The sequence below is a fragment of the Neurospora hispaniola genome (assembly GCF_033458365.1).
Source record: "Neurospora hispaniola strain FGSC 10403 chromosome Unknown B0T23scaffold_7, whole genome shotgun sequence".
NCBI classification, from domain to species: domain Eukaryota; kingdom Fungi; phylum Ascomycota; class Sordariomycetes; order Sordariales; family Sordariaceae; genus Neurospora; species Neurospora hispaniola.
Window position 1 is genome coordinate 1,830,983 of NW_026944412.1, and position 15,613 is coordinate 1,846,595.

Genomic DNA, 15,613 nt, shown 5'->3' on the forward strand with positions numbered 1-15,613 from the left:
GTTATTCATGACTTCTAGCTCCAAAGGCTGCGTGTAGGACTGCCATGCATAGGTAGGCATCAGGTAATTCATTCGCTAGGAAACGTGTCTATTCTATATCCTGATCCTCATCATTCCCTATAGCCACCACTCACCACCTCCCAACCACTACCTCCTTATCAACCAAAACCCTCAACCTCTCCCTCTCCTTCTCCCCTTTCCCACTCCCAATCCCCCCCTCTCTTTTTACTGTAACCCACCCGCCCTTCTCAACCTCCACAATAGTCCCATCCACACAGACCTTTCTCCATCTCTCATCTGTTTCATTAATCACCACTTTGATTTCTTCTACTTCTTCGTAGCCTACCACGTCCTTGAACTTTTCTTCTGGGTCGTTGATGTGCGCGCCATCACGATACGCGGCCATCATGATATCCATGGTTTGTTTTCCTCTGTTTCCAGCCTCCGCATCGGCTCCTCCTGCGCCTTCTTCGTCGAACCCAAAATGTACCAACCGCAACTGTCCATCCAACGGCCGCGAAGCTGGCGAAATACAAAAGGTCTTTTCGAGGTTAGAGACGAGGGTGAGAAGGATGTAAGTTGAGTGGGAATCTTTGGGAAGAAGGGTGATGATTTCTTCTCTTCGTTCAGAAGAAGAAGACGACGAAGAAGACCGACGAATAAAAACGTCTGCATCATATAAATGCGACAACTTCAATAACTCCCCAGCCGCCATACCGAACCGCTTGTCCCCGTGCACGCGGTAAGCAGGCGTGTCGGACTCGTACACTAGGGAGGCGTGGAAGCCGTAGGAGAAGACGATGGCGCCTAGGAGGTGGGTGATTTCCGGCCGTTTCTTTGGAGTAGTACCAGAGCTCGTGCTCGTAACGTCGAATAAGAGGTTATCTTTTGGTGAATCGTTACTGTTGGGAAGCACTTCCGGTTGACCGGAGATTAACTTTGCTCCGGGCGAAAATTCGGCTCGGAAGGTCGGGAGTGGAGCTGAGACGCCTCGCTTGAAGAGGGTGCGGAGGCCGAGGACTAGTGGTGATGGGCCATCGGTGCTCTGGGGCTTGTAGAGAGGCTTGTGGAGGGAGTGGAAGAGGGCGTTGCCGGTGCCTAGGGGGAGGATGGCGAGGGTTGGGGTTGAAGATGGTGATGGCGATGAAGACACGTCGAGCGGATGATGGTCGAGACCGTTGAGCAGGTCAATGATGCCGCCGTCGCCGGACAGGAGAATGATGGTCCTGCTTGGTTGTCGCTGTTGTCGTCCTTGAGCAAAAGAAGATGATGGAGACACTAGTCCCCGAGCAAAATCCTTGACTGTGTCTGCGCTTTTGGTGAAGGTAATCTGATATGTTTTGCCTGATCTGGTCTTTCGCCCTTCCTTGTCGTCGTCATCATCACCCTCAACCACATCGCCAACAGCCTCAAACCCAAATCCCTCCTCCAAAAGCGGCTTCAAGACGCCCTCATAGAAGCCCGCCGCCAGCCCCAACCCCGACCGTGTCGAGACAATCACATGCAACTCGTCAACCCCAGCCAAGTGCTCCGGCGCCTTCTCAACCAGGAACTCCCGCGTAAATTCTTCTGGCAGACTTTGCGCATATGTGACGGATAGCTTGAAGGGCGATAGTTTCTTCGTCTTTCTATGATCATCACCGGCCTTTCCATTGATGACCTTGGCCTTCTTGATCTTCTCTCCGTCCTCGGAAGCGCTCTCGTCGGAAGACTTGGCGGCAGCGGCGGCGGCAAAACATGGCTCCCCTTCGATGAGCGAGTAAATGCGATACCCGCCATTGCCGCTTTTGAGGACGAAGACGATTTGGTTGGGATTTAAGGCGCTTCCGGAGTTCTCGATATCCCCGACTCCATTGTGAGCGGATGTTTGGATGAGGTCACCGGTCCTTTGACTGAGATGTATGTGGTCTGATACTGATGTGGATGTCTTTTGGGTGGATGACACGGCGGTGGTGGCGGCGGCGGTCATATTGTCGCTATCGCGGGGCTGCTCCTCACTATTCTTGGTGGTGTTGCGGGGTAATTTTTCCTGCGGTTGTGTCCTCTTCCTTTCACCAACCCTCTCATCCGGTTGACTTTCGGGCGTTGACTTTTGTCCGTTCGAACAGGACCCCTTTGAAGGAGCAGTTGATTTGAAATCAGATCGACTGCTGCTCTGATCTTGTTTAGTGACAGAGGTGGAGCCCTTTGGTCGACGACCAAGTGAGACAATCTTCTTGAGCCAGGACGGCATCTCGATCGAGCAAGAGAAGGCAAGAAGAACAAAGCAGACGGAAGGATGTGAGCTTTCGATCAGCAATTGACGTTTAGAATGAATTAATATTCTTGACTTCCTCCTGTTACGGTGTCAGACGATGATAGCTCCAGATGTAGATGTTCGGATCAGCGGCCGCCTTATTGACCGAACCTGGAAGGGAAACTGGAATGCAGTAGAGATGCGTAGTCATTGCTCGCTACCAAGTGTGTATATGGAGTTACACCAGATTCATTGTATGATATTACTTGCTATCTGCTATATACAAAGCCAGCCGCCGAATTGCGTCATCACCAACCCCCCGTTGCTATCGGCGGACAGGTCGGCGCCGACCGAACCGAGTGGGCCACCTACTCGGCATCAATCCCCGACCCTATAACACGGCGCGGTGATCGTAGTCAATCGCACAATAGATCGGGTACCAAAAGACAAACCAAGCCTAGCTCTCTGAGCCTAGGTTCGGACTTTGAATCCTTTTGAGGATTGCACCTCATCATGAGTCAATTGCTGCCTATCGGACCAAGCTTCTTACTGGCTGTCGGATCACTTTATCCTCGGACTCCAGCATCCTTTTCGCACCATCTGGAAAAGCGGGCTCGCTCCTGATTGAAACCTAACAACACGCGTGCTCGTATCTAAACCTCATCAATCCTTACGATGGTGAGAAGGCACTTTTCCTACTGCCCTGTTCAGAGGACCCCAGTTTTCTCTTGGGTTTGCCTGATACCGGACCAACTTGACAGTCTTGTCGTCCCGACCAAGCTGCTCATCAAATACCACCTCGGGCATCTTCTCTCCCTCCGCTTGTTTGCTCTGCTGCTCCTTTGGCGCCTCGGTACCGTCTGCCTGTTCCGCTTGCTCCTCCTGCTTCTTCTTCTCACCGAGACGTAGCAGCCTGTATCCAGGCGTACCTGGCTTGATGTTGTCCTCCTTCACGGGTGCCTTCTGACGGATCCACTCCCTGAATACATGCCAAATGATAGACCATGGTGCATCTGTCTTGATGCTACCCGGCTTGCAATGACTCCTTGTAACCCGGTACCCGAGACCGCGCAGCGCGCCCTTAAGCGGTGCCTCTGGTGGGCAGGAGCATTTGAGGATGCCGGATATGGTAGCGGGGTGGAAGTAGAATGGGTAGGGATCAATAGCCGCGAGCTCAGCCTCCTTGAAGGCAGGGTCTGGCTTCTTGCCGGCCTGGATTGCCTCCTCCTTGGCTTTCTCCGCCTCTTGTTCCTCGGGGGTCAACAGAATTTCTTCAAGTGCCGTCTGCAGCATGCCCCTTATCCTTGGGGTCGTTCCGTAAACATCTGTGGGCGCCTCATCGAGTTCGCCGAGGACGCGCTTGATGAAATCGGGCGAGTGAATGCGGCCACCGTACATCGGACCAGCCATGTGCATTGTGGAACCGCAGTGCTCACAGCCCTTATCAACCGAAGGTCCTTGGGCAAAAGTGTGCTTGTAGAAGACACCGGAGCCCTTCTTGTTCGGCGAGGCCTTGTTTCTCATCAGGAGCTGTGTTGACCAAGCTCCGCAGCCGCTATCGCAGTTGTAAACCATCATGTTCTTGCCTCCCTGGAACTTGACAGCAGCAGGAGATTTCTTGACGCGGACGAAGACTCGAATGTAGAAGTCGATGGAAAGGGACAGAAGTGGCTCGATGGTGAGACCGTATTTCGCAGCTGCCGTTTGAATCGAGTAGAGAATGAGTCTAATACCGACTTCATGAGAGAACCATGCCTTGACAGGGACACCGCCGTACAAGGAGTAGCACTTTTCTGGGTATCCGTTGGAGGCCCACACACCGGAATCAGTGCAGGTAACGCAGAGCAAGCCACCATCATCGCGGACAGACTGGACGGCAGCATCCAAGAAGGGAGCAGCGGTGCCGTAGGGATCGAGATCGACAACATCGTACTTTTCGCTAATGGTGGGCTTGCCCTTGGGATCCTTAGAGCGAAGCTCTTTGGCAATCAGGGTGTACATGTGGGCCAACGCATCGTCGTGGCAAACGTTGACCTTGTCTTCGAGGCGGTTGTGCTTCACATTGAGCTTGATCGATTCGACAGCGGTCGCGAGGAGATCATTCGCCGTTACTGAGGTGAGGAACGGGATCTCGTGGGCATACCTGAGGGCACGAAGGCCACTGGCTGATAGCGCATCGAGGACGGTAAATGGCGGCTGCTTTCCCTTTTTGGCTTCACCATTCGTAGCCTCTTTGTCGCCCTGCTCGACGGGGACGTCGGTCTCTTGTTCTGTGGCGTCCTTAGCCTCTTCTCCATTTTGCTGCACTGTTTCGGCCGACGTAGCCTCAGTCGCGGGTTCGGTGGTCGCCTTCTCGCCGTCTGCCCCCTTTTGGGCCTTGTTCGGTTGCTGGTCCTGCTTCTGTGCCTGTCGCTTTCTTTTCTTCTCGATGATCTTCTCGAGTTTGGAGTGGCTGGCTTGCTTCTGCTGGACCGCTTCCTTGCCGTAGGCCTTGATGGCAAGGACGGTCAAGTCTCTGTTGTACTGCTGGATGGGGTTGTAGAAGACCTGTCGGACAGCCTGGTCGGGCCTGAGGTTCTCCTTGTCTTCTTCGGACGGTTCCGGGACGAGAATGTGTGCGAGGCCTTCTTTGACTGTGACGTAGCGCTTGCCCTCGTGGGCGATGACCTGCTTGTCGGCGGGCGGCGCCGTGATGTCCTTGGCTTCGGAAGCCATTGCGCGGAAGTTAGTGAGGGGAAGGACCTTTTGGTGGGCTGGTCTGATCAAGCGGGTGAATATGCGCCGGAAAGATGTGGCAGCAAAAAGGGCGCGCATATAGAAGGGCGCAGGCGCGTGTTGACGACCTGATCAGTCGAGGCGCAAATTGGTCTTCGAGTTCAGAGCGCAAAGAGAATCAGAAGGCAGTCACGCACGACCCTTGTTGATCACTCCGCGAGACAACATTTTTGTGGAGAACAGTGAACGGCAGAAAATACCACGGACCCACTCCTGCCAAGGGTTAAGTTCTGCTCTCGGGCGGTGAGAGTACAAAGTACAACGTACCCCTGCTGTTCAAAGCCCCTCCCCCTTTTCTCCTCGTTCCTTTTTCTTCCAAAAGTAAACAAGCCAAGAGACATGGATCTTGTGAATAGCTTCAAGTTGCGTCTCATGAGCATTCGCGGGACCAAGAGACACTGTTAAAAAAATCAGATTTCATTGGTACTTGTCATCTCCACCATTTTGCAGTTTTGTAAGAGCAAAGTGCTCTCATTTCCATCTGCATTGATTCCACTTCCCTTTCAGTGCTCTCTCCTTCGTTGCTTCCGTGTCGTGGTTGCAGCCTGCCCAAGATGGGGTGCTCCTTCTCTTCTCAGACCATTTCCCGAGTAAGACATTTCTTGTGATCAATGCTTTGGAGTCATGAGACAAACTCGTCCATTTCTCTCCCCTTACTTGATGTTCAACACAGGCTGTTTAAGTTCGTCATTCATCGTTCTTGTTGGTGTGCCCTTTTTGGTGTCTTGGAGTCGGAGTGCCAGACACTCCATTTTGCCAAATCACCCAAACAGGTTATCACCAATCTTTTCGTCTGCCAGAAGAACTGCCACAATGGCCAGCCCCAAGCATCAAAATCGTGACTTCAATATCCCTCAGATTCCGCCCCAGTCCCCCGAGTCCGAAGCCTTTGGTGTTGAGAGCATCATATACAAGTCCGACCGGCCGTCCAGCATTCCCATCCCGATCACCAATGCCGGTGCAAATACCAACCATGGCAATCGTGTTCCCTCGAACCCGAATCGACCTTCCAGCCGTCCATTTTCAGCCTCCACTGTTCCTCACATGAACAACACGGCAAACACCAGTACCTTTGTCGCCAACAAGAACGACCAACAACCCTTCACGTCAGGCTCTCCTCGCCCCATCTCCTACCCCTTCCGTACCTCAAGGCATCCCAAGCTCCGTTTCTTGACGCCATCGGAATGGGCCCGTATTGCTCGCAGCATCGGCGGTATCGCGGACCCTTCTTCCGAGTCACACAATGTTGTCCATCCCACCTGCTGGTACTGGCCGCCGCGGGGTATGCCCGAGGGGCTTTACAGGGATGTCATTTACCAACGGACCCGGTACCTGTACTCGTACCACATCTTCAGCATCATGCGCTGGGTGTTGATGATCCTGCAGATTGTGCTAGGAGCGGTCCTGACGGCTCTGGGCGCATGGGGAGGCAGCGAAGGTGTCGGCACAGGGACGCCAATCACGATCCTGGCGGCTGTAAACACCACTGTCGCAGGGCTGTTGGCGCTCATGCATAATAGTGGGCTGCCGGATCGATTGAGGCTGAACAAGGTCGAGTTTGAGCAGGTGGCGGATCATCTTAAGGTTCGTTTCTTCCATCTAGTCTAGTTTCATGTCACTTGGAATTCGTTGTGTTGCTAGGTACTAATGAACTGGCGTGTTGTAAACAGGAAGTCCTCGATACGGGCATTATCGAAGATGGTCAAGGAGTGGACGACCTTCTCAACAGTTGCTTCTCGCGGTATTACACGGCCAAGGCTACCGTGTGGGCCAACATGCCTGATGCGTATACGTCGTCGTCTGCTGCCAGTAGGGATAAACCGCAGCTGATATGCCCAGATCCGACCATCCACCTTCTTGTGAACCACGAGAAAGGATCCACACAGAGAGAATAAAGGCTCTAGTTCCAATTTTTCGTGAAGCCGCATGGCTGGGCTGTGAGAACATGTGTTAGGGGAGTCTGGCCATTGAGAAACATGGTGGAAGGGTGTTTGGGCAGTCAAGTCTTTTTACGTATTGCGGTCCTCATCTTTTGGGTTGGTCATCTGGTCAAGTATGAACATGTATGGGGCCCCATTTTCTGGTGGACAGGAGGTAATGATACTTGTATGAGGTGGACATGGAAGTTGATATGGAAACACTCGTGGTACAACCCTTTTACGACGGATATTTGTGCCATCAATCTACAACACTCAACGAAATTGATAGCATGTCTTCTGCTTTCAAGTCAAAATCAAGATCATCCCTTCGTGGGATGGCTATTTCTAAACTCCAGTGCGTTTCCCCCCCGTCAGCCGCTTCTTCCATCCCATTCCATCCCCCAGAGCCCGCCTACCCGTTCATTCCTTCCAATTCGGAACCCAATCCCCCAAGCAACGCCCAGAGGCACATAAGCTCCTATTCCATAACTTGCTTCCAACACCCCCCAGCCAACGACCTGTTCGACTCTGGTCGGATAGCATAGTTAGTAGTGCCGTCCCAGCTTTGCATCTCCCACCCTGTCCGACTTCGAGTTCGATTCTCGGCATTGAATGATGCATGTGGACACAGTCATGTAGGTCTGCCGCCGTGTCTCGATATGCATTTTGGGTTGGTCGGCGACACACCTCTTTTGCAAAACATATCGTCATGTTGACATACAGTTATTTAGTGGATGCTAGCTAGAATTCTCGATTATGACTGAAGTTTCAGTGAAATACTGGCATTATTTACATTATATAAGGGTGTGTGTTTTGGTTTTGTATAGATATTTACTGAGCGTCGGTCGGTCTGGTATCATAAAATGCAATGGACAAAAAGGGGTCGTTTACCTCCAATTCCCAGTTTCCAAACCCAGTTTCCATAATCACCCGCCCGCCTTCCATGGCATTATTCCCTTGGAAACCCTGATTTTTGCGTTCCTTGCCGTTGTTTCGCCCACCCTACCATCCATTTCTTTCAAATCGATTAACACTGCCCAGAGTGACGAGCCAGGAGATAAGGAGCCCCGCCCCTTCTATGCTGTCACAATGTTGGCTGTGTGTTGTTATTACCAACACCTCTCCTTCCGAGCTCGGCCTCACCAAAACTCCTTCTCACTTCCTTTTTGTATATGCCGGGCTGCAGGAGATGAAACCCAGACGTAAACACTATATCCGGCCGAACCCGTCCCGTCCAAATCCAATGCCCATCGACCAGAATGACTTTCCCCTTTGCCTTCCCAGCAATCTCCGTTGCGTAAGTCCACTTTCGTACCGATCATTGCGCCGTTTCATCCGTCCGTCCGGTCATGGATAGCGAAAAGTACCCCATCGTCACCCACGTGTCAGATCCGATTGGACGGACCGTGCTTCTTTCCTCTGCGCCAAAGGTTCAAGTAATGAATTAAGCAGAGTACCGCCTCATCTCCAAGCAGGATAAAATCCATCGTTACCAGTCAACTGGTTGATATCGCATCATCAAGATGGTACAACAGTTGACTAACCATGCCCAGTGGACCGCCGAGCGTTAAAATGATAATTTGATGATGTCCTCCCCCACAAAAAGAAATACCAGTAAGACTGAGGATTGGGTTTAGCGGTTCGTTTCGTTTGTTATTCGCACTCTCAGAACGCGACACCCACGCTCTGCGGCCGGTGTCCATTCCTGTGCTCGGGTATCTTCAGTCCCGTAACCGTCACACATGTTCCGGTATCTCCTGCTCTTTCACCTTCACCAGCTTCTGCACCTGCACCCTTAGAACTGCTGCCATTAACTGCTCTTTCCCCTCCCCCTTGAACTTCGATTTTGGGTGCAGTAGTAGTAGATTGTGCACCAAAAGCAGCAGAAACAGCGAAATTAGCCTCATCAGCACTCAGCACCGGAGTCTGCTGCTTGGGCGTTTGTCCGGGCGTCTGGCGCACTGGACTGCTGCCTAGCGACCAAGTGGTGGTGGGCACTTCTTCTTCTTCGGATCGCCATGAGGAGGGGGAGCATGTGGAGGCTGTGTCGCTGTAGGTGTTGTTGTTCATGTAATTCATGCTCGCGCCCTGCTGTCGTTGCTGTTGCTGGTTGCCCTGCGACGGAGTGAAGCACTGATAATATCCTTCGTTTTGCTTAATCGGCCTCGGAACGTTGGTGACCGAATCTTTGCTTATGCTGTCCTGTCGTTTTCTGCAGCTGTCGTATGCGTCAGGGAGATTGCTGTTGGAGCAGTTGGACACTGTAGCACCACCGCCCGGAAAGAGCCAGTTGGAGACGCGGGAAAAGGATTTCTTCTTTCGCAGGGGTGGGCGGAGAACGAGAGGAAGCGGAGGAGCGAGGGCACGATCGAATTCCGAGGTGATGATTCTTTGTGACGGGGGGACGGGCTTGGAGATTCGGGTGCGAGACTCGTTGGCGCTTGCTTTTACCGTCGAGGTGGAAGGTGATTTCCGGTGTCCATTCGCCCCGTGGTCAGATCCATTTTGTCCGTACCAGTGGTGAGCAAAGTTGATCATGGGTGGGTGGGAGTTGAACGCTGCCGCTGCCAGAGCAAGTGTAGTTCTGTCGGGCGTGGCACTTGCGGCCTTCAGATCGGAGAAAGCTCCCGGGCCCTGGGGTTGACTGCTTGAGGGAGCAGTTTTCGGTCTACGCTCGTCGTAGCTAAGACGTTCGGCGAACGATGGAGCTGCAGCTGGGATAGCAGGAACATCGAACGCGGGCATGGACTCACTCGCTGCATAGTTTGCGTTAGTGATCTGGATAGACATTGGGGTATCATGATGATCATACCACTACAGCCGGCAGGAGTACCGGGCATGCTGCCCTTATATACACTTTGCCGCTCAACAAGCTCATCAAGTTCAGCCTGCAACTTCTCTCTCTCAAGCATCGCACTTGCTATCCTTTCCACCATGATCTCGGTGCTGGGTGCAGTATGAGCTCGGGCTCTGGACTTTGTCGGAATTCTTGGTGGGAGCTGGCTATTGGTCGACGATTGTTGGACCTGTCCAACTGCACGACGTGGTAGATGGAACGAGGTTGGATAATCCACATTATTGCAACTCATGGTTGCACTGCTAATGTCCCATTGCGTAATGTTGCTATCCTCTGCAATGTGTGCTGGCGGTGGAGGGGTGATACGGCTTGTGGTCTCATTCTCGTCGGCGGCATAGTCAGGTAGTAACGGCGAGGCTCGAATGCTTAGCTCGAGGGGGTGAAACGACGGCGGCCTTGACCTTTTCGGTCGCTGGTGCTGCTCCTCTTGTTGTGGCTGTGGCTGCGGTAGTAGGCATTGTTGTGAAGGGTGGTCACTAGGAGTAGGGTACTGAAAAGACTCGGAATGTACATGGCGAAAGTTCGTGGGGGCTGATATGTGCGGCCGGTGTCGTGGGCGAGATGAAGATCTCGACAACCACCTTCCCCTAGACCTAGAGACGGAGCCGCCACGTGAGGACCTAACGCCTTTGATAGACCTTGACCTTCCCCTCTGACGCTCATGTGTCGGTTCGTATGATCTTTCATTCGAGAATACCGGTTCGGCATACGGAGGCGGACTGAATGTAGGTCGCTGATCCCTCGTGATGACAATGGACTTCTCAGAGTCTAAAGCAAGTAAACATCAGTAAAGTTTAATATATGGTTTTGGTATCTTGACATACTGGAGTTGGACTTATTCCCCCGTCCAAAACATGAGTTTATGGAACGCATCCATGAGGCGCAGGTGTCTGAAAGCATGCTGCCCAGCGTGCTCGTTGCTATTATCTAGTAGCGTGGGTGAAGATTATGATAACGAAGGATGTTGGTTAAAGCGTTCAGAGTAAACGATTGGGACGATGTCGAGAGGGTGTATAAGCCATTGAAGCATCAGAAAAGGTAAATGAAGAGACCGACGACCAGCGACCAGCAACCCAAGAAACGTCAACAAAGGAAAGAAGACAACAAACTAGGGCAGCAGCATAACGGTGCAGAAGGGAGGAAAAGGGATAGTAAGAGAGCTCCGGCGCGAACGGCGGAGTATCTCATCTTTATCACGGAATTGGGTGAAAGTGAGTGTGTGGCATACAGCAACTGCATATGTATAAGTACTCTTACTTGCACCAGCACACGCAGTGGCCCGGGGAAGATGACATATGGATCACCGCACCCACTCATCATCCACCCGTCCATCCCGTAGCATACTAATGCTCCATGATGCACTGTGGTGGTCGAGGTGCCTTTGCTGGCATTTGCCAGTTGCACTCTCTCACTTCACTTGCTTATCACTACCCACACACCCAGACATCCTGGGAGGAGCTGGCTCGTGGCTAGAATAGTAGCCGGAATACTTCCACTTGGCTGAGATGAGGAAAATTACAGCGTGCCATCTTCAGTTGATGGCTTGGGAGTGCGGGAGGCGCTGACGGTTCAAGACTCGATGTGATAGGTTGTTGGGTGTTCCCAATTGGCGCTTACAGAACTGGGGTCGTGATGATGTAGCGGATGGCGGCGCTACTTCTGGCTACACACCAGGGGGGGACTCGTCCACCAGTGGCGTGCCTCCAAAGCTGCCGCACCCAAGAACAGTGTCTCAGATGTTTCTTGGATACTGCGCATCCCATTCACCACTCGTGACGACGGCATTTGCCACAGGATTCCCCGAGAGGTAACGATGTATTCCACTTGGTCATGTGCAGCAAGACTGAGAGGGTTGGAGGGAGAACAAAGCGTGCACCGGCCGCTGGCTTGGCGTTGGCGGCGGGATGGGGGGCATCACCACATGTTGAATCCGACCCATCGTTTACTAGGTATGTAAGCCTTCTGACACTGACACATTGTCGGTCTTCTTCTTTGTTCGCGAAGGCCTCGAAACAAGACAAACATGGCCAAAATAAGCAGCAAAAGAAAGCTAGAGGACACTTGTTGGTGAAACAGAGAATTTTTTTTTTTTTTTTTAGAAAAGGGAAGCGTTTCTCAAGGGAACTCCAAACCCACTGGAAGTGGTACCGACAGGGATATAACAAGGCGAAACAGCCCCGCTGCCGGCTAACTTGCAGTGATCTCCAAAGAGACGTGGTGGACTGGGGTCTTTCTGAGGCTCCCGCGATCTTGGTAAATCTGCCAGGATCCGATCTTTGGGTGCAGCTCTGGCCCTCTGCCATGCCTGTTGTCATGATAGACAGCTGTGAAGGCCGTCTCAAGTCGTGTGCGTTTACGAACCCATGGATGCCGTCGGTCCTCTCGAACCGGTGACGGCGCTAGAATGGCCGTGTTTCAAAATAAGGGCAGTCCCCAGACCCTTGGGCGTCCATTGTGTGTCCGTCGTGTCGACACGAAAATGATAGGAGCAGAGGTGCTCATCCAGATGCAAGGGACTAGTGGCACCACACGGGTAGGGCGTTTCTCCATCAGCGAATGCAATTGTTGGATTGATTTAAGACGCCGCAGAGGCAACCCACGGAGTGATTTTCCGTCTGCTCCCTTCTCTGCTTCATTTTCTTGCTTCTCTCAGCAGCCATTTCGTGTTATTATCGTCATACACCACTTCCACGGCGTCGACCTGTGTGTAAGTAGTCTAGAGGTTTGTGTCTTTGTCTTTCTTGGTGTGCTGGGAAACGGCGGGGCCGAGGAGGCGAACAGATTGTCCAAGCCTCTAAGCCTCCAGCTATCCAAGCTTTAACGTCAACTATCACCTTGATTTGGAGTGGGGAGCACAGAGAGTGGCCAATGTTGACATGATGATCTTGATGGTGTAAATATGAGGTCGGTTGTTGGGTTAAGCGCCGAGATGCGCGGATTGCGAAGCACAGACGGGGTAAATGTCGCTGCTGTGCAAAGACACAAATATGCGGTGCGAAGATGCGCTGGGAAGAAACCGTGACCTCAGAGAAAATGGTGCTGGAAGCAAGAAGAAAAGCAACTGGAACCGAGCACGGCTACGGTAAGCAGATTGCGATGCCCATGAGACAACAATGATTGTACGAGCTTCCCGACGCCGACTTTGGCAGAATTGTTACTAGAAGAGAGATCATTGGTCCTCGTTGAAGCGCGTCGGTTTAATGAGAGGGGAGTGATGAAACAGACGGAGAGCCCAGAAGGGCGTACTACTAATGGATAAGGAACAGCCACTTTATCAGATGCCAGTTGTGGCTGGTACATCGCCACCTTTCAGTTTCAGTGAGGCTCAATGCTACTCAGGGTTATAGCCGGTAGTCGTGCTAATTATGTGCTGCAGGAGCAGACAGAGATCCGGGACAGGGTTAAACGTGAGGTATGCTTTGTACAGTCTTGGCATGGATGTCATTGGGCCATGGCCGCGGGCCTAGCTCTCACAGCTGCCGCAATAGGCCTGGCGGTCGGGATGTGTAAAGTACAGATCGCAGCTTTGAATGGAGGTCTAGTTCCGTCATCCTCTTAGGTTTTAGTGCAACGGCATCTTTCTATCACCCACCACACGCCAAAAACCGGTGCAGCAAGGAATTACTGAACCTCGACTCACCACGATTGTCGCCTGCCTCTGCCACGACAGATCGAAATCGCCGCAAAACACTGATCGAGCTCGTCCACCATGGAACAGGGTCCTCCTCAACCGGGCCCAGGGCAAATGCCCATGCCGCCTCCTGGCCAGATGCCCACGCCCGAGCAAATCCAGGCGATCCAAAGACAGCTTGCCATTGATGCCGAAAAGGCTGGCATGACCGTTCCCGAGTTTGTCGAGCAGCTCAAGAGACAGCATCAGCAGATGATGATGAGACAAATGCAACAACAGCAACAACAACAACAAGGAGGAGCACCACCTCCGGAAGACGGCCACCAGCACCAGCACCAGCATCAGCATCAGCATGGCCCTCCCGCCGGTCAAGCCCGGCCCATTGTTCCCGGCCCGCCTAAGCCCGAAGCGATCGCTCTCGCCAAGTTCCTCCGCAGCCAGGAACTCAAGCCCCGTACCGTCATCCTCAATGGCGAACGCAAGGACATGTTTAGAGGTGAGCATATACGACATCGCCGAAACCCCCCGAGTATCCAGTTGCTAACCTGATATCTCTCCAGTCAAACGTGCCCTCCGTGCTCTCCAGTCCCCCGCCTACGAAAAGGCTCGCAAGAAGAACCCCCTCCTCCCCGAGATTACCGACCGCGCGTCCCTCGAGAACACGTTCAAGCTGCTGCCCATGTCCATGCTCGCTCTGCGCGTCACAAAGATCGACCCGCACGAGGGCCACGACCACCCGCCCACTAAGAAGCCGCACGGCGGCGGCAAGCGCGTCAAGGGTCTGTGGACGGTGCGGATCGAGCCGCAACAGGACGCCCAGGACGACATGTACTACGTGTGGCTGTGGGAGGGCAGCCAGGTCATGCGCAAGGTCTACGCAGCGCTCGCACTGCTCGTTATCTTTGCCGTGGTACTGTACCCTCTGTGGCCTCTCAAGATGCGCCAGGGAGTTTACTACCTCAGTTGGGGTTTCCTGATGTTCTTGGGTCTGTTCTTCGCCATGGCTATCTTCCGGGTTATCCTCTTCTGCATCACGTACTTTGTGCTATCGCCAGGTTTCTGGTTGTTCCCGAACCTGTGGGAGGATGTCAGTGTCGTGGAAAGCTTCAAGCCTGTCTGGGCTTGGCATGATGTGAGTTTGCTCTGCTGGTGCTGATCTACCCCTCCCCCTAAAGAGTGCTTGACTGACAATTGTGACCAACAAAACAGCCCAATCCCAAGAAGAAGAAGAAGAACAAGTCCAAGACCCCAGCGGGAAGTGCCAAAGCCAATGCTACGTTTGCCGCTACTACTGGCCAACCTGCTCCGGCTACTGCTGTCACCACTGCTACCGACACTCAAGTTGCTACTGCTACACCTACAGCGGCAGCACAGCGAAACTATGTTGCACCGAAGGTGGAGGAACTTGCGGACGATGAGTAGGGACTGGTACTTGACTAGGCAGTTGTCGTGGAATTTTTTCAAAGGGAAGGGAGATCTTTCGTCTCAAACTCATGACCACCGGCCAAATATGTGCTGCGGCAGAACAACGCGGATGCCGTCGTGGTGGTCAGTTGGCCCCAGGCGGAGGTGTTCTAACTCTCGGTGAACTGGGGCAGCTTAATAGGACGAGGGATGTATCTGGTCTAAGCCAAGATGTGAGAGGGTTTCTTTGATTGGCGTTGTTTTATTTATGATATCTCCGGGGTTAAAAGACCAAGAAAGAGCTGCTTCACTGGAGACACGAAAAAATGACCGCTAGTTCAAGATTCAGAGTGGTGCAATAATCAAATGTATCAGACCATTCTGAAGCTCAAATAGAGGCACTATCTAAGTATTTCGTACATCATTGATTTTGTGAGCTTCGTTGATTTCGCGAGTTTGTATAATCAAGTCGGACTTATAATCATTAACTTCAATGACCACAGTGTACCCCGTGTGCTCATGTAAGATATCTACAGGAAGTTCTATCCTCAACTTCATACGCCTTTGTGACCCTCCCTCCCTTTAAACTCCTTGAATGTCTAGATCCACACATAATTTGAGATCCATGAGTGTATCCGTGCATACATGATAGTACCTTGATGTCCCTTCCCAAACCTGCCGTATGACCAATTCCCAAATCCCACAGTGCCGCTATATAAATACATTCAAAGAGATGGACTAAAAAAAATAGAGGAACCCAGAACGCCATCTAAACCAAGCCCAAACCGAGA

At 52.5% G+C, this 15,613-nt stretch overlaps 6 protein-coding genes across 6 annotated transcripts; 2 read left to right on the plus strand and 4 right to left on the minus strand.

Moving 5' to 3' along the window:
- Window positions 1–130: 130 nt before the first annotated feature.
- On the minus strand, window positions 131–2,490 carry B0T23DRAFT_364180 (ATP-NAD kinase-like domain-containing protein; the record flags this gene model as incomplete). Its single annotated transcript, XM_062836335.1, has 1 exon — window positions 131–2,490. Exon 1 carries the CDS (start codon window positions 2,231–2,233, stop codon window positions 131–133), a length of 2,103 nt encoding a protein of 700 aa, XP_062689998.1. The 5' UTR covers window positions 2,234–2,490.
- A 409-nt stretch (window positions 2,491–2,899) lies between these two features.
- Window positions 2,900–4,951, minus strand: B0T23DRAFT_431500 (N2,N2-dimethylguanosine tRNA methyltransferase; the record flags this gene model as incomplete). Its single annotated transcript, XM_062840326.1, has 1 exon — window positions 2,900–4,951. The coding sequence occupies one exon, from the start codon at window positions 4,949–4,951 to the stop codon at window positions 2,900–2,902; it is 2,052 nt and encodes a 683-aa protein (XP_062689999.1).
- An 873-nt stretch (window positions 4,952–5,824) lies between these two features.
- On the plus strand, window positions 5,825–6,906 carry B0T23DRAFT_322681 (uncharacterized protein; the record flags this gene model as incomplete). Its single annotated transcript, XM_062835312.1, has 2 exons — window positions 5,825–6,595; window positions 6,682–6,906. The coding sequence occupies 2 exons, from the start codon at window positions 5,825–5,827 to the stop codon at window positions 6,904–6,906; spliced, it is 996 nt and encodes a 331-aa protein (XP_062690000.1).
- A 1,459-nt stretch (window positions 6,907–8,365) lies between these two features.
- Window positions 8,366–10,778, minus strand: B0T23DRAFT_216793 (uncharacterized protein). Its single transcript, XM_062833654.1, has 3 exons — window positions 10,612–10,778; window positions 9,743–10,555; window positions 8,366–9,686 (listed from the first exon to the last, which is right to left on the minus strand). The coding sequence occupies exons 1-3, from the start codon at window positions 10,685–10,687 to the stop codon at window positions 8,596–8,598; spliced, it is 1,980 nt and encodes a 659-aa protein (XP_062690001.1). The 5' UTR covers window positions 10,688–10,778; the 3' UTR covers window positions 8,366–8,595.
- A 590-nt stretch (window positions 10,779–11,368) lies between these two features.
- Window positions 11,369–12,538, minus strand: B0T23DRAFT_216791 (uncharacterized protein). The gene is made up of 2 exons (XM_062833653.1): window positions 12,388–12,538; window positions 11,369–12,303 (listed from the first exon to the last, which is right to left on the minus strand). Exon 2 carries the CDS (start codon window positions 12,100–12,102, stop codon window positions 11,551–11,553), a length of 552 nt encoding a protein of 183 aa, XP_062690002.1. The 5' UTR covers window positions 12,103–12,303; window positions 12,388–12,538; the 3' UTR covers window positions 11,369–11,550.
- Window positions 12,539–13,318: 780 nt separating this feature from the next.
- Window positions 13,319–15,276, plus strand: B0T23DRAFT_216814 (translocation protein). The gene is made up of 3 exons (XM_062833655.1): window positions 13,319–13,914; window positions 13,979–14,550; window positions 14,628–15,276. The coding sequence occupies exons 1-3, from the start codon at window positions 13,497–13,499 to the stop codon at window positions 14,838–14,840; spliced, it is 1,203 nt and encodes a 400-aa protein (XP_062690003.1). The 5' UTR covers window positions 13,319–13,496; the 3' UTR covers window positions 14,841–15,276.
- Window positions 15,277–15,613: the final 337 nt, after the last annotated feature.

What these genes read in the sequence shown, in the direction of transcription:
- B0T23DRAFT_216793 (XM_062833654.1), bottom strand. Translation starts at nt 10,687, where the DNA reads ATGCTTTCAGACACCTGCGCCTCATGGATGCGTTCCATAAACTCATGT. An exon ending in GGGGAATAAGTCCAACTCCA is followed by an intron (nt 10,556 to 10,611) that starts GTATGTCAAGAT and finishes TACTTGCTTTAG; the next exon opens with ACTCTGAGAAGTCCATTGTC. An exon ending in TACTCCTGCCGGCTGTAGTG is followed by an intron (nt 9,687 to 9,742) that starts GTATGATCATCA and finishes CAAACTATGCAG; the next exon opens with CGAGTGAGTCCATGCCCGCG.
- B0T23DRAFT_216791 (XM_062833653.1), bottom strand. Translation starts at nt 12,102, where the DNA reads ATGACAACAGGCATGGCAGAGGGCCAGAGCTGCACCCAAAGATCGGAT.
- B0T23DRAFT_216814 (XM_062833655.1), top strand. Translation starts at nt 13,497, where the DNA reads ATGGAACAGGGTCCTCCTCAACCGGGCCCAGGGCAAATGCCCATGCCG. An exon ending in ACGCAAGGACATGTTTAGAG is followed by an intron (nt 13,915 to 13,978) that starts GTGAGCATATAC and finishes ATATCTCTCCAG; the next exon opens with TCAAACGTGCCCTCCGTGCT. An exon ending in CTGTCTGGGCTTGGCATGAT is followed by an intron (nt 14,551 to 14,627) that starts GTGAGTTTGCTC and finishes CCAACAAAACAG; the next exon opens with CCCAATCCCAAGAAGAAGAA.